Consider the following 21,433-nt stretch of genomic DNA (forward strand, 5'->3'; position numbering starts at 1 on the left):
GACGGATCACCTGATCTGCTCTCTTTTGGGCAAGAGAGAGAGAGAGAGATTTCTAGGGTAAGTGAGTTTGGTGGTTTTGATGGATTATCCGGTTCGGATTCGACCATTTTATGCATTTAGCTGATCCGGATTTCATTGGTCTGCATCCCTAATAAAGGTGTCACATTGACCGTAAACTTGACCTAGTGTCCACGAATATTCCCCCTTGTCCACCGGAGATAGAGACACTAGATCCAACAATTGTTCATGTGAACCCCGGCCAGACCCATTTATCAGATCCATTTGGTTAGATGGTTCATTGCTTTGGGACTGGAAAACTGGGGTAACTTTTGCATGGTGCTCTTTCTTTTAAAACCTTTTGATGTGGGAGACAAAACCCTAAAGAGGATTTTTCTTGGGGCTGACACGTATCTATGTTGTTGTTGTCTCGACTTTGGATTGCACATGGATCTTGGATAAGTAGGTGTTTGGATAAGTAGGTGTGGCACATGGAGACTTTGTTTTATAGGGAAGCATCCACATCACCATCAAATCACATGAGCAGTTGAAGACTCAAAAACTAGACAATCCCACTTGGTGTTAGGTGACAGTTACAAGTTACAACCCTCATTAGTATATCATGGATCGGTTCTGAACAGACTTGATCCAGATCCGACCAGATAGGCTTACCACCAGTTGAGAAAGTATGAAACAGAGGTGAACATTTTCATATTTGTCCTAGTCTCCTAGCTGATTGCTGATGCTGAGAGGGAGGAATTCATTAATTAGGATATAAATTCGACTCTGTAAATTGCCTAAATATGATTCAGAAACCAGATCCAAGGGAAGAAATCTGAGTTCGTGTCCTTTGAATTCATCATTATAAATTTCTTTACTTATTCCTTCTATTTTGATGCACATGCAAATCCGATCAGGATGCAAGAAGATGTGTCCAAAAGGAAGAAGGGCAAGAAGAAATTGGAGGACTACTAATGATTTACTCTTACATGGACAGAGACCGTAAGTAGGTCTGGCTGGAGAGGGTGGTGTATGTTCCCCCTGGAACACGGGGCCGCGTGTTCGGGTCCGAATGAGTGCCACGTTGGCACTCATTCGTGTACTAAGGAATATTGTGGATCCCAAGATATTCCTCCGTACATAACTCCCAAATGAGTGCCAACGTGGCACTCATTCGGACCCCCCAAACATGCGGCCCCGTGTTCGCGGGGGGAACATATACAACCTGCTCGCGTCTGGCTGAGCCAGCACGGGTAGGTCTCTGTGCGCGCCTGGAGGGGTCTCAAGAGTAAAAAAAAAAAAAGAACAAGTAGAAACAGTGAATGCCTGTTCGGTAATGCTTTCTGAACTAATCAACTATACTCCATACTTGAAAAAAGATTTAGCATAAAATTTTAATTTGACAGTTTTCAAAAATTTACCAAGAATAATGAACAGTAAGCTAAAAAGTGCCTCAAGGATCTACATGCTTGAACTCCTTGCCTTATTTTTAAGAATTGTTGGAGGGTGGAGCTTGATTTCTACCTTGATATAAATTTTTAGTTTTTGCATTTTTTTTTTTGTATTTTACCCATAAAGAGGTTGCCCTAGACTCCTTGTATTTAAAAAAGGCAAACCCACTTTTGAATCGTGAGTATCTCAATCTCAATAGTGGATCCGTGGACTTAAGCAACTCTTGTTGAACCACGTAAAATTGTTATTTGTGTGATTTATTTTTTCTTCTTTTCTCGTTTTTGTTTTTTCGATCTATCTATAGTATGTTGAGTCATTTTCCAAACAATAATCGTGATCTTCTTTTTTTTTCGTGATACCGTCACTTATCATTCTCTTTGAATGCTCTTACCTAATTCACGTAGTTCTGATAACAGTTCCATTATTATCAGTTTGAGCTAACCTACAAGGGGTCCACCACCGGTTAGAAGTAGGGGTGGCAATCGGGTCAGGTCGACTGGTTGGTGGGTCAGAATACATCAACACAAACACGGCCTGTTTATTAAACGGGTCGGATGTGGCAAACACGAACACGACCCATTTATTAAACGGGTAACCCGACACGACACGGTTAACCCTTTTAATAAACGGGTCGGGTTGACATGACACGGCAACCCGTTTATTAAACGAATCGACCCGATAACATAGACATGATTGCCGGTTGACGGGTTGGTCGTTAGATAAGTTAATATAGAGAGTTAGGGTTAGATAAGTTAATATATATATATATACGGGTTGCGGGTTTACGGGTTCATGTAAACGGGTTGACCCGCCCGCCTAACCTGTTTATTAAATGGGTCAAACGGGTTGTCGGATTGGCATACCCCTAACATGAACATGACCCGTTTATTAAACGGGTTAGCTAGACAGGTCAACCCGTTTAAGCCAAACCCTAACCCGGCTAAGAAGCGGTTTGGCGAGTCGGGTTGGTGGGTCGGGTCAGATTTTGCCACCCCTAGTTAGAAGTCACCATTGTTGGTCACTTGATATGGGGTGACCAGGGAAGGGCATGGGTAACGTATGGATTTTGGCTGAGAGAGAGAGAGAGAGAGAGAGAGTTAATTCAAGGAAGCCGGACCTCCATTCATAGATGGTGCCGTAGGGAATCTACAGCTCTTACCTTAGCAAATCCCATTATCTAAATGGAAATTATTTCTTAAATAACGTCATATTTAAGCTGATAAAAACTTACCATAACCAATCCCTAATTACTTCTAGCATCCTAATCCATACTCATTCCTAATCCATACTCAAAATTTAAAATATAAAGAAGAATCAAGACATTCTCAATCATCTCTGAATTCAGCAGTATTGAGCTTTCAATCTGTCATAGAGTTTACTGGCATAGGATGGCTTTTGGGTATCAGTTAGTTACTTTGCTTGGCTGTTTGAGTATAATATTAGCTAGTTTCTCAGCTTTGGGCAATAAATTGGTTTTCTTATTACATCAATGTAGGAATTGGTTGTGGAGTTTCAAAAGACATCTGATGAAGGTAAGCATTTATGAACCTCTTTAGTTGATATAATCATTTTTCGTTACTGCTTGCGCTGATCAGTTATTATTTGGCATCTGATTGTCATCAATTTTCTTACTTCTCAATCCCATGGCTGTCATGAAGTATGTAATTGATATATTAAGAATTACTTGTGCATGTACAATAATGTGTTGCACGTATCTGTGTTTGGTCTGTGGATTTTCCATCCATTTCTTTTTCTTATGAGAAAAAATGGCAATGATGTTAGATCTAGGTACCGGATTCGGTGTGGCCATATGAAACCTCAAGAGCCACAAAATTGGTGGGCCCAATAAGAATCATTTGTATAATTTAATTATTAGATTTAATAGTATATATTTAGTATGTGTTATGGATGAGATTACATGATTATGATTAAAGAGGCATTATCTTCAAGTTAATGGAGTGGTTGCCTATATAAAATGTTCATGGCCATGGCAAGAGGGATATGAGCAAAAATGTGAGCTTAAATGAAGGATTGTGAGAGAACCTCACCATGTGGAGAGGGCTGGAGTAGCTCAATTGGTAGAGCATGTGTTTTCATAAAATTAGAGGTTCGACCGCTCCTAGCGCATGTGCCCCCTTTAATTTGATGACCTTAACCAAACCGAGTTTACGAACTCATTGGTTCCAACAGCGGTCAGAGCACTGGGCTGAGTACAAATATTCTGGACATGAGTTGTTGATAGTTGAGCGTGAAGGATGATCTCTTGCTCTCCACGAAGTGTATAAGTAATTAATGAGACATGGTTATTTAGACCAGCATCTTATGCATCAGCTTGACATTTAGTAATCTCTTGTTTTTGTACATCAATTTAATATAATTTTCGTTATCGTTAAAGGTTTTCTGATCCTATGAAAGGTCCAAGTTTGACAACTAGTGTGGGATTCTACTTGGCCTCATTCAGGCTATGTATGGAAACTAAGGTTCTGTTTGGAAGGTGACAGTTCGTAGGTCACTGGAGTGGTAAGTGTGGAATCCCTACTTATCCATGACCATTTTGGGATCCAGAATTTCACTCTTAAGAGGCGGACTCTCCTCCCAACTATCACTTTTCAAATATCTGCCATTAAAGTAGTTTGATCATGTTTTTACCACATGCATAAACTTTCATAATAAATTTACTAAAAAAGAAAAAATGATACAAGAAGGTGCTTCTTATGGGCTTAGAACATAACTAAACAAGGATCACTCGTGGGTCAATACATAAACACATGCACACAAACCACTTAGAAGCTAAAACACGAGTAAAAAATATAGCTTTTATTTAGAGTGAGGGTGATTGAGAAAGCATGACCCAACAAAAGGGGGGGGGGGGGGGGGGGGAGGGGGCTTTACATATACAAAGGGATCCACATAGAGCCATTGGGATCATCCCAATGACTCTCTTGGCATTTGAATACAATGCCCTTAATAAAAGACAAAAATATAAAAACACAAATAAAAAAAAGGCTAATTAACACAACCTATTACATAATAGTGAAATGACCAAAATACCCCTAATGAGTATTACTTATTGTAATAATATAAAAATATATATACATATTTATATGTATAATATATATGTGTTCACACACACACACACACACACATATATATATACAACTTTAATTTATGGTGTGATCATCGAAAGCTTATCAATTAAGAAATAAAATTAAAGAAAAGAAAGTGCTTTTGTGAAGAAATAAGCCAATTGAAATTCCAATGCTACATAGGAAAGGATGATAGTCTTCTTAAGATATTCTTCATTTAAATCATGATAATTCATCTCAATATACTTGGTTTGTTCATGAAATATATATGTGATTGTCAACTATGTAGATGGTGCTTTTATTGTTACAGCAATACCTCAAGGGTGATTGCATATGCACCTGTATGTCTTTCAACAATATTATCAACCATATGATTTCAAATGTCATGGTAGTCATGACATGATACTCAACTTTTGTTGAAGATAGAGACATTTTCCGCATCTTCTTGCATTTCTAGGATACCGAATCACTTATAAATAGATAAAAAATCACAGTTGAGTGTCTATCATTAGGATCATTCAAGTGGAGAGAAGGAGGATAATAAGTCCTTTAGAAGCAAAATTTTGTAAATATATAATAACGTGCATAACAACACTCATATGCACAATTATAAGAAAATGTTAAAACTAGCTTGTCGTATGCATTGCATGAAAATTGTCAGGTTAGGTAATTGTCAAATAAGGGCTCCAATCATTTGTCGATAAGGAGTGGGGTCTTTCAGGAGTATTCCACCATCGATCTCCATCTTTATGTTAATTACTTCAGGAGTGTTCACCATCTTTTCATCTTTAATGTCAGATCTGTCAATAATCTCAGTGGCAAATTTGTATTGAGTTAGTAAATAACGAGTAGAATATGTTATCTCAATCCTTAAAAAGTATCTAATAAAACATAGATCTGTCATTTCAAATTTTTGTTTTAAAATATTTTTAATAGAACTAACTTCATGTTTATCTCCTCAAAAAATGATCATGTCATCAACATAAATAAGAAGGATAATAACACCTGTATCAGATTTTTTAACAAACTTATATGTATCAGTATAACAAGATTTAAAACCAAGTTTAATCATAACATAACTAAATTTATCATACCATGCATTAAGAGTTTGTTTCAAACCATACAGTCTTTTTTAAGTGAAAAACCCTTCATGTTGGGTATTTCATATCCTAGTGGAGAATCTATATATACATCTTTCTTTAATTCTTCATTTAAGAAGAAATTGTTGGCATTCATCTGATAGATGTGTCAGATCTTAATGAGAGCTAAAGCTTTGAGGGTTCGAACTGATCATCCTAGCTACTAGCACAAAGCTTTAATCATAGTCTATCCTATATTCTTGTGAATAACTCTTGGCTACTAACCTGACCTTATATAGTTCTAAGAAGCCATCACGTTTGGTTTTTATCTTGTACACCCTTCTACAATCTATGATTTTTTTTTCTTATGGAAGATCTATTTTTTACGTATTGGATTTTTCTAAAGCTTCAAGCTCAATGTTCACGGCATCTATCCATTTAAGATGAGTTTTGGCTTATTTATACATAGTAGGTTTTAAATAAGAATTTTTTTTTGCTAGGCATGCTCTATATTGAAGATAAAAAGGCTCATAAGATCCAAATTTATCTAAGAGTCTAGATTCTCTAATGGATTTTTTAAGTGTACTAAATTCATTTGATTCAAGGATGTAATTTTTTTCTAATGCACTAGGTTGACTATCATTGCATCTTCTTCTATATTAAATAACAGATGATTCATCTATAACATTTTTACCATCACCATGAACACTCATTTGAGGGTTTTCATTTATAATATCAATACTCAACGAATATTCCTTATCTTTAGAAAGCAACTCAAACAAAAAAGAATAATTATTAGGTCTTAGGCATATTTTGATCAAATGAACTTTCTTTTTCTAAAAAAATCACATTTATAAAAGATAGAGTTTATCACATTTTAGATAATAACATCTAAACCATTTTTATGTTTAACCATGTCCAAGGAAGACACAAGGTATAGCCCTATGGGATAATTTGTCATTTGTGTTGGTAAGAACAAAACATTTGCAACCAAAGGTTCTCAATCAATTGTAATAAAAAAAAATTGTAAAGTTGTTCAAAAGGTATAATGTTTTGAAGTTTGACATATGACATTCTATTTATAAAATAAACAATGGTAAGTGCAACTTTCGCCCAAAATTCTTTTGCAACATTTTTAAAAATTAGTAGAATTCTAGTAGTTTTTATAATGTGCATATGTTTTCTTTTTGCTAACTATTTTGTTAAGGGGTGTTAGCACAAGATCTTTGTTTTACAATATCATTCATTTCAAAGTATTTTTTGAAATCATTGGACATAAATTTTCTTCCTGAATCTGAACAAAAAATAACTATATTAGTTTCAAATCAATTTTTGACTAAGTTGTGAAAAAATTTAAAATTTTTAAATACTATATGTTTGTGCCTAAAAAAGTAAATCTATGTGTATCAAGAATAATCATCAATAAATATCACATAATAAGAATAATCATCTTTGGATACAATTGGTGACGGTCTCATACATCTGAATGTATTAATTTAAGTGATTTAGTAGCAAAAAAGGTTCTTTTTTAAAGAGAATAACCTTCATTTTACCAAGAATACAATTAGTGCAATCAACATTTTCTCAAATGAGGTATATCAGATGATTTAGATATGCCAGTATATCATTTGATGCTAAAAAAATTATTTAAATATTGTATATTATAACAAAATATTTTAAAAAAAATAATCAATTGATCCATGTAGTAAAGATCTCTTTCTCTATGTCCTCCAATTTGTATCTCTGATTAGATATCCTGCACAAAACATTGGTCTAAAGAAAAAGAGATTTTACAACCATGATCGATTATTTGAGAAATGAAAAAACTATTTAAGTTGTGTTTTGGAACAAATCTAATTTTAGGTATGGAAAAACTTGAAGAATTTTCAAAATCACAAATATCTTTTATGTGAAGAGAGGAATCATCGACAGGATAAAACTTAGATTTACTTGAATTACTTTTCAAAAAGTAAACCATTATTGGGGGTCATATGGAAAGCTGCACTGGAGTTCAAGAGCTAAGAAATCTTACCAAGAAGAGAAGAGGAGGAGCCCGTGGCACCTATAAAGGAAGAAGATGATTCCTTGAGAAAGGGTTATAGAATCTTCGCTAGTTGAGATAATAACATGGTCCCAATGGATTTGGAATCTCCATGCGACCCATTCTTATCTTCATATAGTGTTTCTACACTTGCCACTCTTTGCTCATATTTTTCTTTGAATTCGGAGCAATAAGGTTTAATGTACCCCAGTTCCTCGCAATTTTGACATAAACTTGTTCCTCTCATTATCATTAGGTTGCCTCTCATAATCGGGTTTGGTGAAGTAAAAAGGCCTATAAGCATTAGTTTTGCCATTGGGACTTGAGACAGCCAACATGTTGTCTTTTAATTTTTTAGGCTTGGACATGGTCTTCAATCTTGTTTCTTTGATACCTACTTGAGCGAAGACCTCGTGTAGGGATGAAAGCTCATCTTTGTTACTAGAAGTGATAGTGATTTGTACTTATTCAAATAGGCTTCAATTTGACCATTTGGTCCCAAAGCCTTTTGAGAGTTTCTTAGATAAGCGTGATGGGATGTATCACAAATAGGTTACAATTTGACCATTTGGCCCCAAAGCCTTTTGAGAGTTTTATAATACTTATTTATAATTGTGAATCTTATCACACAACTCTCATTTGTGAACGGCATCTTTTTTGGTACATGTTTGCTTAATGAAGGTCTATGCCCCCATTTGTCTTTCAAACTCTAAACTATTTTAGCATGATTACTCACACATGCCCCCCCCCCCACCACCACCACCACCACCACCACCACCACACACACACACACATAAAGAGATAAAACACCTTTGCATAACCTTTTTTCTCATGCATTATAGGCTTTTTTTTTATCTAAGAGCATTTTTTCTCTTGTTCCCTTCTTGGGTTAAAGAGATTCACCATTTTCTTTCATAATAATCTTAATAAGAATAAATTGAGGTTTCGGAGTAGCACCATCAACTAAATGCCATAACTCTTTTCCTACTAATTTTTTTTGTATCACGATGACCCACATATTGTAGTTGATCCTATCAAATTTGATGAAAACAACGATTACAATTTTCTTATCGATCATGAAAGCAAAGATAATAGAAGAGGAAAAGGAGTGGAGAGAAGAAAAAAAGGCAAAAAGAAGTTGAAGAAGATGATGGTATAATTCTCAAAGCAACAAACCAACGCTCCCTCAATCTCACAATTCACCTATTGATCTTCAAGTACAAGTTACAATCTAAGAGCAATAAGGCTCAGATACCATGCAATGAAAAAGAAAAATTGGTACAAGTAGGTGCCTCTTATGAGCCTAAAAAACAAAAGAATATATATTACCAAACAAAGACTATTTATGGGTTAATACATAAAAACATGCACGCAAGCCAATTAAGAACTAAAATACAAGTAAAAAATATAGCTTTCATTGAGAGTGAGGGTGCTTGAGAAAGCATGACCCACAAGGGGGAACATACCTATACACACAAAGAGAGCCACTAGAGCCTTTGGTGAGCTCCCAACGACTCCCTTGGCATTTGACTAAATGGCCCTTAATAAAAGACAAAAATAGAAAAATACTAGTGTGTCACTGATGGGCATAAACTATTACGTAGTAATAAAATGTGAAGTTTAAGACTGCATGAAACGAAAGAGAACCACGATCAACGTGGCACCTCTTATCCGTGACAGGACATCCGACCCATAACAGTGGCTTTTCCCCTTTATTAAAAAAAAAGTATGAATTTTAGGGCACGTTTGAAAACGGGAAAATGCAAGGAAAAATGAAAACTAAAAAAGAAAAGCAACAACTTTTTCATTCATTCCAAACAATAGAAGATTTTTGAAACAATTTTTTTTCACTGATTTTGATTAGAAAATTTTCTCCATCTCACGAGATGGGGAAATTTTTCCTATATAAAAAAAAATTAGTTTTGAGGGCACCCCTCACCCTAATCAAAACATTCAAACATTTTTTTCAAACGGGTTTTCTCATGTCACAAACAAGAGAAAAATTCTCTTAAGAAAAAGTTCTCGTATCAAAACTTTTCATAGGTAAAATTTCCTGCTTCCAAACGTTCCCTTAAAAAACCTAAAAACAGAAAAGGAAAAAGGGAAAAAGGAGAAAATTTAACACTAAAGGTGATTATCATCAATTAGCACAAAAGAAAAACGAATCAAACAGCCTCCGTGCATGTCAGCATTTCCAGGGAATTACATTTCTCCAAGTGGAGGAAAAGCAAAATGGATCTGAAACAATTCCCAATTAATCCAATGTACTAAAAGAAACAAAATTATTATTGACAAAATAGTTGCCGGACCCAAAGATTCTAAACGACAGTAGTATTACAACAACGTCTATACAGCAGCAAGAAGTTTGAATGCAAAATCAGCAATGAAGCTAGTGGAACAAGCAGGTTGAGACCAATTGGCTTTTCATAAAAACAAGCCAACAAAGAATTTAAGCAACTAATCTTTAGCCTTCAAAACTCTCTTCATAGTCTTCTGCACCACATTATCTACAAAAGTATTGAAGCATTTGGAACAGGATTCCTTCACCAAATTTCCCAATCTAAAACCATCTCCAGTGTGGCAACAACTTGGTGGTCGAACCAATGTAGTCCGACTACTTGAGCACTTTAACCCATAAGCTGCCAGAATAGCGTGGGTTGATCTCCTCGCGATCTCCTTGAATTCACAACGCCCTGTATTGTGCCATTAAAGCAAAATTAGCAAATCATTAACCTGAAGCATGACTACTGTAGTAGATTCTTGAACATATAATCATCATCCAAAGTGGAATATATGAACCGCTGGTGTACTACACCCATACAACTATCATTACAATTAGGATTTTAAACAGCTCAGAAGTACACGATAATTAGAACGAACCAAGTTTCAGAATTATTCATGATCCTTCCAATTTCAAGGTTAAGGCTTAAGACTAAGTGAAGTAAACAGAATGGGCCTTGACTGTTAGACGGGCAGTCGGGGTTCGATTTCCGTAGCCATTATTCCCCTTGCATAAGCGAAGCCGGTGGCGCCCTGGGGTCAAGGGGTGTGTCTGGGTTTACACCCCTCTAGGGTGGTTTTCCCATTCCTATATGGAGAAAAAACGTGAAGTAAACAGAACGGACCAGATGCTTAAGGGAGAAGCAGAACAGAGGAGGAAGTAAATGTGAAGGGCACAATAAGAAAAACACCAGGTCATGAAGATCTTTCAACATATAAAACAGGAGATAAGCCCTACACTCCAATAATTCAATCTACCGTATGTTTTTCATCACACAAAGAATAAAGTTCTCGAAGCCAACCAATTAGAATTACCAAAAAAAAGGTTAAAAAAAAAGTTGATTGAAGTCAATACCAACCCACAAGCCGATATATGGAAAAGGAGAAAATAAAAATATAAGCAATAATCTGGAATTGACAAAAAGTAAATATAAAATGAATAAAATTTGCAGCTGACAATAACCAATCACCAAGTACATTTTAAAGAAAACAAAGGAAAAACAGAAGGTTCCAAACATTTTTAGTGACACAACAATGGTTCAGCAAATGTTTCCCTTCCCTGAATCTGAACCACATCCGTTCTGAAGTTATGTTTCTATTGATTCTTGGAAGACCACAAAGTTCCAACGGTTATTTTGCCTTTTGCCCATTTACAGTTCCTCTCCAAACTTTAAGTCCATAAAAAACATCAACAGTGACCCATGCTTCACACAGCAAAAGAAAGCAAACACAAACGCAAATGAGTTCAACAAAGCCCAATAGTCTTGTTCCTATCCCTCCATATGTTTATTAGATCTCATCCGTTCCAAATTATTGTTCCCAACTATTCATTGCTCCAAGAGTTGCTCCATCATTTACAGATTCAAAAACACTCATGGGGGTTACTCTGAAACCATGTTCACCACCAGGAAACTGTATCTACCACCTACAAACAGTTCCTTATATGCACCTTATCACCAAGAATATGCACGTGATAACTTGAGAAATATCATAGCAACTTGCAACTACAATATGCTCTCAGTATTTCTCCCCATGCATGCAGATAAGGATAAGTTCCTTATTTTCCAAGATAACGTCAAATGGCAATGGCTTGTTGAACACAAGTGATCCTGTAATTCACTCCCTCAAACATCTCTTTGATCTGGCCACACAACTGTTGCAAATGTTTCAAGCTATGCTTCAATAGAAAGAATTGCATATAGTTGAACATATGGCCGCCAACAACTACGCTAAAGTCAACTAGGCCGATTCCACACAAATATGAATGCTTCCTGGAATTCCACGAGTCAGAGACAACAGGCAGTGTAACCATCCCTTCCATATAACAAAGCAATGAAGTAACTGACAAACCTCTGATTATGATGCAGCAGCAATTTAAAATCCCACAAAGGTCACACATACTCCACACTGTACCCAATGTAGGGGGGACACAATCTTTTATTACCATGCTCTTAATGAAGTGAACTCCGCTTCAATCCTATGTGATTGGATATTCCCGCATGTCAGAAGGCAACAGGGGAAGGAGGACACTGTTAAGTTGTATATATGCATGCATATATATACACATATAAATATATATATATATATAGGTAATACTCATTAGGGGTATTTTGGTCTTTTCACGTATGTGTAATAACCATTAGCGGCACATTGGTCATTTTGTATTTTTTATTTTCTTTGTTTTTTCTGTTTTCTGTTTTTACTATTTTGTATTGGGCTCTTTTGTAAAAAGCCCCATATAGTCGTTCGGAGCTCCCAACGGCTCTATGTGGACCTTTGTGTGTATATAAAGGAATGTTACTCCTTGGATGGGTTATGCTTTCTCAAGCACCCTCACTCAATAATATTTATATTTTTTACTTGTGTTTTTGCCCCTTAGTGGGTTGTGTAAATGTGTTTATGTATTGACCCATAAGTGGTCCTTGTTCTTGAGCTCTTGTAAGCCCATAAGAGGCATTCTATTGTATTATTTTTTCCTCTTTCATTATAGACACTGGGTGGTATCTTTTCCTTAGAGGTTTCTCTATTTAAATTACCTCGCTCGGAACTCACTATGTCCAATAGATTCTCTAAGCTATTACAGGACAACCACCACAGTTTCTATGGTTAAAAATCATCTGCAGCTCTTAATTTTCTAAAGAGGCATGTATCAAATAAGAACACCATACATACGATACTAGCCTTGTCTCATATGCAAAACCTCTTGTAGCCCAAGAGCTATCTTATTTTGGGGGAAAAACAGACGGACAAGGGTCACCCAACATGGACGTAGATACAGTTTGTTCTGGCTAATGCATCTTCCTTTTTCTGGCTGAGAAGCTCCCTCTTCTTTCACCAACGAGGCTAAATCACATTTAGAAACATCCAGAGAAATTTGCTCGAGCATCCCCTCTTGTCCCCAGCTAACTGCACACTTTGAAAAAACTCTAGGAAGACAAACCTGTATTTTCAGATTCCGTAACTTTCTTGCAGGTCATTTGAAGCAAAAGGAAACTTGATGGTAGATGATTACTAGGTTCACCTTCACTGAAAATGTTGAATGCTCTTCTACTGCAAGATTTCGTTCATTTGAGGCGGTAGTTTAGGACAGAGTTACCGGAAGCGCCTAGGTAAGTGGGGAAGCACACTTCGGAAGCGCAAAACATCGCACTTCCGAAACGCGCGGGGAAGCGCCACTTTTAAATGGGAAGCGCGCTTCCCATCACGCTTCCCCTTGCTTCCCCCGTTTTTTTTTTTGTATTTTTTATTTTTTAATTTTTTATTTTTTTTTGCTTCCCCCTCGCTTCCTAGGCCGCTTCCCCCTCGCTTCCTAGGCCGCTTCTGGTTCGCTTCCGAGACGATTCCTAATTCGCTCCTAAGTGGTCCCACGCTTCTCGCTTCCTAAAATTTTGAAAGTGCCTCGCTTTCCGCTCCCGCTTCCCGCTCCCGCTTCCTCAACTGGCAACCATGGTTTGGGAACTATAACAGACACACGGGAAGTCTTTCATAATAAGACAATAGAATGCAGGAAGGTTCAACAGCAAGAGTGCTAGAAATATTATATTGAAAAACAGGACGAACTTAAGGCCAACACCAGAAACCCATACAAATGAAATGATTCCATAAGAATAATGGCATTCCGATAAACAGTTCAAATGAAAAAAGAAAAATCTCTTTCCATATGAATAATGGCATTCAATAAACAGTTCATATGAAAAACTCTCCGCATGTGTGAACACGTGTGTGTAGGGCATGTGGATGTTAAATGACAAATTAGTTAGATGTACTTTGAAAATGAACAATGTATTTTAACGTTTTTTCTATAATTCCATAGTATTACTAAGAATTAATGAATCAAATAATTGTGTCATTTGAGAATCTGTTAGGGTTAGATATTTGTGGTGAACTTGTATATGTCCACATATGGACATAGGATCTCTCTCTCTCTCTCTCTCTCTCTCTCTCTCTCTCTCTCTCTCTCTCTCTCTCTCTCTCTCACACACACACACACACACACACACACACACACACACACACACACACCAGACTTGCCAGTTGCCACTTGAAAGGTGAAACACCACTTCGCACTACTAGAGGCAAAAGTTTGGACACATGACAATATACATCCACATAAGCATAAACCAACACATTGCACAGTAACAAACGCAGTAGCATCAATATAAACGAAAAGGAACAGTTTAAAAGAAAATGAACAAAGTTGACTATGGTGAAACTGATTACCCATATAAGCCTCTCTGGTAAAGGATTTAAGATGATGTTTAACCAAAGAACACACTTGTTCTTTTGCATTATGCACTTGTAAACTGTTTCTCTCGTCATTTGTCTTAACGCTAGGCCCTTTTTCCAGACCTTGTGTTTCCTCGGCACATACTGCATGGGAAAGAACTACTTCTTTGAGCTCATTGCTGGGCACACTTCCACCATCAGCATTGTTAGTAGTGGAACTAATTGGGCCCTGACTCTCATGCCTCCTCAAACTCAGATCTTCACTAGAAAAGAAATCTGTTTGTTGCAACTGCCATGAGGAAATTTCTCCAAAGTTATCTGCTAGACTGAAACTGCCATGTCTGCCACCATCATTATCAAGATAATCACAAGACCTGTCATGTTCCAATTCCCCAAAATGTTCCTGTTCTCCACCATCTTGGTCAACTTCAGATTTGATTGCATCACTTTCAACACTAGTATTTAGATCAATCAAATCAGGAGCTTCATTCATCCTATTACTGACAAGCAATGTGTGTATCTGATGTCGTAATCTGCGCCTACCCATGACAGTTGAAGCACCTATCCCTGATACATGTGACCTAATCCCAGAACCTCCGCAAAAGGGAAACTGAAGATATAAATCACTTCTTCGACAGGAAGGTTGATCTGTCGGCATTCTTAAATGTTCAGAACTAGGGTTGCAAGGCACACGAGTACCTGAACCATCACCACCAGCAGAGTCCTTGGAACATAAACCACTATCAGCAAACTGATCTGGTGCAGGATCTTGCTCTGCCTGAAAGTTTGATGATCCTGGATCAGAAGCCTTACAACCTTCACAGTACCAATTGCCTTCAGGAACTTCCCTTCCAAGACCAACACAGTAGGTGTGGGCAGGGGAATCACAAATATCACATAGCAGCATAAGGTTATCGTCACCCCCCTGGTGGCATTCTATACAAACTATGTTGGCATAAGGATGAGTGTAGCTCCTCAACTCTTCTTCAGAAGGTTGGTAAACCTGTACAAGTTCAACAAAATTATAGAAAGCAGAAATTTCACTTCAAAATGCAGCACAAAAAGTTGATCCCTACTGAAAAAAAAGGACACACACTAAATTACCAGGACCTTTTGGAAATGAAAAGCACTGCTATTCCTGTACCCACCTCCATCTTGCCATCATAAAGTGAGAAGTAGAATACAGAAATTACCTAGATGCACTTTTTCGTGGTAGTTTTTTTTGGGGGGTTCCTGTCGGGAAAAACCTTTTTGTTTTTTGGATAATCCAAGGGAAAAAAACCCCTTCACCGATTGCACATTGGCTGGCCTCTAGTTGGTATAACCCTTGAGATCCCCCCCGACCACCAGGGAGTACACCCAGCTTCGACCATGCAGCAAGGGATGCCACATGTGGGTTTCAAACTTGTCATGTCTCATCAACTTGGTGATATTCACAAGTCACCCCTATCAGATGAGTGGAGCCCTTGTTGTTCCTGCCAAGTAAAACTTGGGAAAGCTAAAGGTTAAAAATAAAGGAGAAAAAAGCAAAAGGGTGAAATTTTGTCATATATTGCCACCACATTCCTTATAAATGGTAAATAAAACCATAGCCACCTTGTTCTCGGCAAAGTTTTTCTTGGGGCTTTTTTTTTTCAAAAAGTTATTTTTCTCCAAAAAATCTTAGAAAAATCTCAGATCTTTTAAAAAATAAAAAAAGAAAGATAAAAAAGGACAATAAATAATAATTCTTAGCAGTATTTTTTCATGAAAACATAAAAAACAGTTAGGAAATTTTTCAAAATAAAATAAATAACAGAAGGAAAACATATACTTAAAATAAAACAAGAGTTTTTTTAATATAATGTTATTAGCATGATATTTATGATATAACAAATATCTTGAAAGTATCTTTGATATTTTGCCATTAATATCAGTTGAAGTGATTTTCTCACTCATAGTGATATTTTGTGGCTATGAAATAAACTCACTATATCACGAAAATAGCATGACACAAACACTTTTGCCCATAAATTCATGATGAATTGAAATAAATGATATAGCAAAACATTATTGTGAAATATCGCTTTTATCTAATAAATTCACAAGTTATCATAATCACAGAAAATTCAAGCTAGCAAAGATTTGTTGGACTAAAAATGTCATATCAGACAGATTGCAGGTTTTTCCATAAAAAAGAACCATTATTTACTTTGTTAATTGAGCATGATGAATTATAAATTATGAGGAAATGGTTGACCCAAAGGTTGTCGTATTGAGCTACTTTGACCCTCTCTTTTAGATGTTTGAAAACGGCATCCCACTTAAATGTGTTATTATTAAAGAGGTGTGGAAGTTTCTCTTCAGATCTTTCAGATGAACAATATAATGATCATAGGACTTGGAATCTAATTTCCTTCACTACTCTTTCCTGCCAGTTCCCAGCTCATTAAAGACAATGTTTGGCACATCGTGCATGACAGGAAGAAAATATTTGTTACACATAACCTATAATCCCTTGCATGCTTCTAATCCACAAAATTGTTCATAAACTTAAAACGTATACCAGTGCTTAGCAGCATGAAAGCTCAAGATGTCATCTCACCAGCATACAGTACATTGTCTTCTCTCTTGGTCCAGATAAAATCTTAACCCTTTGCTTATTGTTAGAGAGCAGATGCAGCCTTAAAGTAGTTAAAATAAGGCTGATAGTTGACCCTCTGACTGCAGAAGAGATTGATTCACTTGCTCAAGCATCTTTCAAAAATGTCTACGGGATTTCCAAGTTTTTTTCCATATTTCCTCCCATATAGTACACAGTAGCATGATGTTTTCATTTCCCAACTACACTTTACATTTAATGCATGCTGGACCTGACCTTACACCAAAATCCCCACAGCTCATAAGGAAAACAAAAGAAAACAAAAAAAAAAACTGGAAAAGACAAAACTTCAGAACATTTAAGATGAGCTTATTGTTACTGAGAACCAGAACAGATGAAATCTTCTATTCCATTCCTCAAAGATTTTCTCTGACCATGCAAAAACCAAAATCTTGAAAAAAAATATTAAAAGATGATCCAGCTAGATGTTTTGCAGACTGGACTTGCACGTGATTTAACAAAAAAATGGTGATCCACAGACCAGTACAAGCTCAAACACTGGAACGTGTGTCTCACATAAATTTCAGGTAGATATGAATCCCCTAATACAGCTTCAGACTCCAGTGCAGAAAATTAAGGTATTTTTATCCAGCTTTGCAGCTCTACACTAACATCAACTCCTGACTAGCAGCTAAAACTAGGAGCTGACAAGCTAGATCAAGTTTGAACCTAATGCAAACCAACCAAGATCAGATTCAGATCCTAATCTATGTCACACAGGCTCTTCAAAAGGGTTGAAGCACCCATGTCAACACAGTGCGACATGGGTGTGAGTGCAGCAGCACCCAACACAGCTGGGTGCGGATCAACAGGTACTAGGTGTGGTCAACCGGCACCTGACCAATTCGGTTCAATTTTGGAAATTTTAGATTCATTCGACTCTGAGTAAGTACAAAATTGCCCATGTTAAAAAATTAAAAAATAAAAATTTATAACATATAGTTATATACTAGTAACTATATAACATTAAAATTGTTTTTAGTTTATTTGTATAATCGTAAATGCATTTTACGGAATATATGCACGTGCACATGCACACGCCCCATCAGCATCTGCACCCATGTGACGTAGACCATAATCTGGTTCAGATATAATTGCAAGTACGATGATCTGATCGAGATAAAAATATTTTAAGTATATGCATCACATCATGCTTTACAAAAGATTTATGATAGTTCTGTGATAACCAATTTTTTAGCCCTAATATCAACACATGCATGGCAGTGTGCATGCATCAGCATGTTCTTGTGTTCACATACAATGTGTTCCACATCCAACCATTATAACTTTAACTCCCGGTCAGAACTTAAGGGAACAAAATCTCACGATCAACTTTTTTGTAGAATTCCAATTAGATCTAAGATCATATCCAATGACCTTAGCAGAAAAAAGGCGCATTTGTTTCACGCCATAGAAAAGGGAGTCACACACCACTTTCATGTGAAAGGATCCTTTCACATGAAAGCAGGCATGAAACAAACGCACTGTAACAGGTCCAGATATCCCTGCATTCTGAAACTCATATAACCCAAAAAATAACTCGAGCTTAACCCAACTTTTGCCATAGCAGTTATTGATTGAGAGTTCAATATAAAATTAAAAACAATAATATATTCTAGAAATTACAGAGAGACCTTAACAGTCGTAGGAAATATCCCTCTTGTTTCTCAAGAAGAATCATTTGATTAAATAGTTGCCCCAGCTCCTTGTTCTCTGAGGAACCCCTCCACTTCAACAGTTGTGTGGCCAGACATGAAATAACAAATCAAGTGTTGCAGTGTTGCGCTAAGATTTAGAATAGCTATCCTGAATTCAAATTGATTATGTTTTGCTGCTTCCTCGGAGAAACAAGCTCAAACAATCCCAAATACGATATCATATTCTGGAAATTTCAGAGAGACCTTATAGGTTGTAAGACTCAACTAAGGAATTGGGAACCATCATCGATAATGGCCCAATTTTGGAGTAAACTACCTGAAAGATCATATACTTGGGAAATTATGAGAGGGCTTATGCTTTTCTCATATTCCAGTGATATCCCACTCATATGCTCAATATATTTATTTTTGGGATTAAATAGCTTACGATAAATCTTTAGGCAGCAGATCTGTTCAAACCAGAAAGAAATGCATCGCAGTAAGGTTATCTGGATCTCTGCGCTCAGATGAAACTGGTGTCAAAAATCACTTTTCAAAGGATAATTGCATTCCCAGTTAAGATTGATATCACAAGGTGACTTTCTACCGTTGCCAGCGTTTCACGAGTATTAGCCTGGCCTACCAGTAATCATCTGGTCTTCTAAATTATTTGTATTGTGAACAATGCACTTCCATTTTTCTTTTCGAAAAGGTAATTTTGCACCCTTGTCATTTCCAACCAGAAAAACATAATCCTACAATTAGCAAAATGGGCAAGCACGAAAGCATGAAAACGTAAAGGACCGCAGCAAAATGGCCAAGAAAATCTGAAAAACGGGCACAAGGAAAAGGCAGCTACCTGATTCCTGCGTGGAACCCTAATTGATGCATTCCTTAGGCAAATCCCTGATTTTGATGATTTATCAATAGATACAAATCGCTGTTTGCACATAGGGCACCGTGATTCCACCTTCGACCACTCCATGATACAAGCAAAACAGAAAAAATGATCACAACAATTCAGCCTACCGCGAATCGTACCCTTCTGCTCTTCCGATAGACAAATCCCACACACCCGCTTAAACAGACTCATAACTTTCTCCTTTCCTTTGTTCTCATTTCCGTCAGCGTTCTCAGCCAGCTTCAGCCTCCTGTCTTTCTGTCGTTGACGACCGGAATTACGTGCACCTTGACGCATCCTCAATCCAGACGAGCTTCTCGAGCGAGTTGCTAAAACCCTGCCGTCTGGAACCCTTAGCATATCAATTTCGTCATCAGACACTATGAAGTCCGAATCCGAGTCGGAATCCCATAGAGCCTCTGGCTTCCTAGTCCGCCTCGATCGCATCCTACTGCTTTTAGGCTTCAATCCTGTCTTCTTCCTACCCATCCTTTCTTCATCCACCAGAAAATCATCATCCTCCGATCGCTTCTTGCTGCTTTTAGGCTTCAATCTTGTCTTCTTCCTACCTATCCAGTCGTCATCTACCAAAAAATCATCATGCTCCGGCTCGATCCTTCTCCTACCACGCCTCTCCCTCTTCTTCACAACCCTGGACTTCCGTACCGTTTTCAGACGCACGGAACCGCCGTTCCTTCTAGTCTTCTCCTTCCTCCTGACTCTATTTACCTTCTTCTTGACCGAAGTCTTCTTCACAACCACCGACTCCTCCTCATCCTCCGTGCTATACTCCGATCCAGGATCGAATTCTTCATCATCCTCTTCCTCGTTCGAAACCCAGCCTCTCCTTCGCGCCCTCTTGATTCCACGCCGCGACGATTTCCCTCTAGGCTTCTTCCGCCAGGTTTTCGCATCCAACTTGTCGGAACCGCTCAATCCACCATCATAATGGTCCTCTTCATCAACATCGTCATCATCATCATCATCCTCGTCCTCGTCATCCACCACGAAATCCTCATCAGAATCGTCCGAGCAATCGATTCTCCTACGCTTCCTCCCTTCGCTCACCGAACTCTTGCCCCGACTCATCCCTCACGGAGAACTCGTCCTCTCTGAATTCGATAACTTGCATAAGAAAAGCGCGCGCGCGAGAGAGAGAGAGAGAGAGGGAAAGGATATCGTTCGCGAGGGCGGGTGGGCGATTAAGAACTCCAAACGGATAGCGCCCACAAGAAAGAATTGGGACCGTAATCCCTTCCTTTCAAATTACTAAAATACCCCTTATTTTGTTGAAATAACCAATAGGTAGCGTAATCCCTATTCCCTCACTTCAAAATCTGTCAGTATCGGTATCGGTACTGTATCGTTTGGCCAACTATTCAGGTGAATCGATCGATACCCATACTCAAATGAATCGTTTTGAATACGGCTAAAAAATAATTAAAAATTATTACGTGTAAATCAAAAACTTGAAACGTGTTAAAACTAAAAAAATAACTGATTTAAAAGTAAAGCACATCGATTTTCTACCGATACGGTACATATTGGCCGATAGGCACTGATACTAACCACATTGCAAGGAATCCTATTTTCTTTTGAAAGGGCTACTGTTGAAGTTAGGGGTGGCAATTTCTGACACGACCCGCCAACCCGCCTCTTAAGCGGGTTCGGGTTGGGCTTAAGCCAACCCGTTTAATAAACGGGTCGACCCGTGTAACCCGTTTATTAAACAGGTCGAGTTCGGGTTGGGGGTATGCCAACCCGGCTGACCCGTTTAATAAACGGGTTAGGCGGGTGGGTCAACCCGCCAACCCGTCTGCCCGACCCGTCAACCCGCCAACCCGACCCGTCAACCCGACCCGCCAACCTGCCT

The 21,433-nt window shown here is 37.7% G+C and overlaps 1 protein-coding gene across 1 annotated transcript; it reads right to left on the reverse strand.

Moving 5' to 3' along the window:
• Positions 1-9,920: 9,920 nt before the first annotated feature.
• On the reverse strand, positions 9,921-20,738 carry LOC149844284 (uncharacterized). Its single transcript, XM_090002121.1, has 3 exons — positions 19,519-20,738; positions 14,376-15,384; positions 9,921-10,348 (listed from the first exon to the last, which is right to left on the reverse strand). Exons 1-3 carry the CDS (start codon positions 20,647-20,649, stop codon positions 10,113-10,115), a joined length of 2,376 nt encoding a protein of 791 aa, XP_089858247.1. The 5' UTR covers positions 20,650-20,738; the 3' UTR covers positions 9,921-10,112.
• Positions 20,739-21,433: the final 695 nt, after the last annotated feature.

The sequence above is a fragment of the Nuphar pumila genome, chromosome 3 (assembly GCF_984573655.1).
Source record: "Nuphar pumila chromosome 3, dmNupPumi1.hap1.1, whole genome shotgun sequence".
Lineage (NCBI taxonomy): Eukaryota > Viridiplantae > Streptophyta > Magnoliopsida > Nymphaeales > Nymphaeaceae > Nuphar > Nuphar pumila.

Coding starts and splice junctions, on each gene's coding strand:
- LOC149844284 (XM_090002121.1), bottom strand. CDS start 20,649: ATGAGTCGGGGCAAGAGTTCGGTGAGCGAAGGGAGGAAGCGTAGGAGA. Junction 15,385..19,518: donor GGGTTCCACGCAGGAATCAG/GTAGCTGCCTTT, acceptor GAACTTGTACAG/GTTTACCAACCTTCTGAAGA. Junction 10,349..14,375: donor TACCAGAGAGGCTTATATGG/GTAATCAGTTTC, acceptor GGCACAATACAG/GGCGTTGTGAATTCAAGGAG.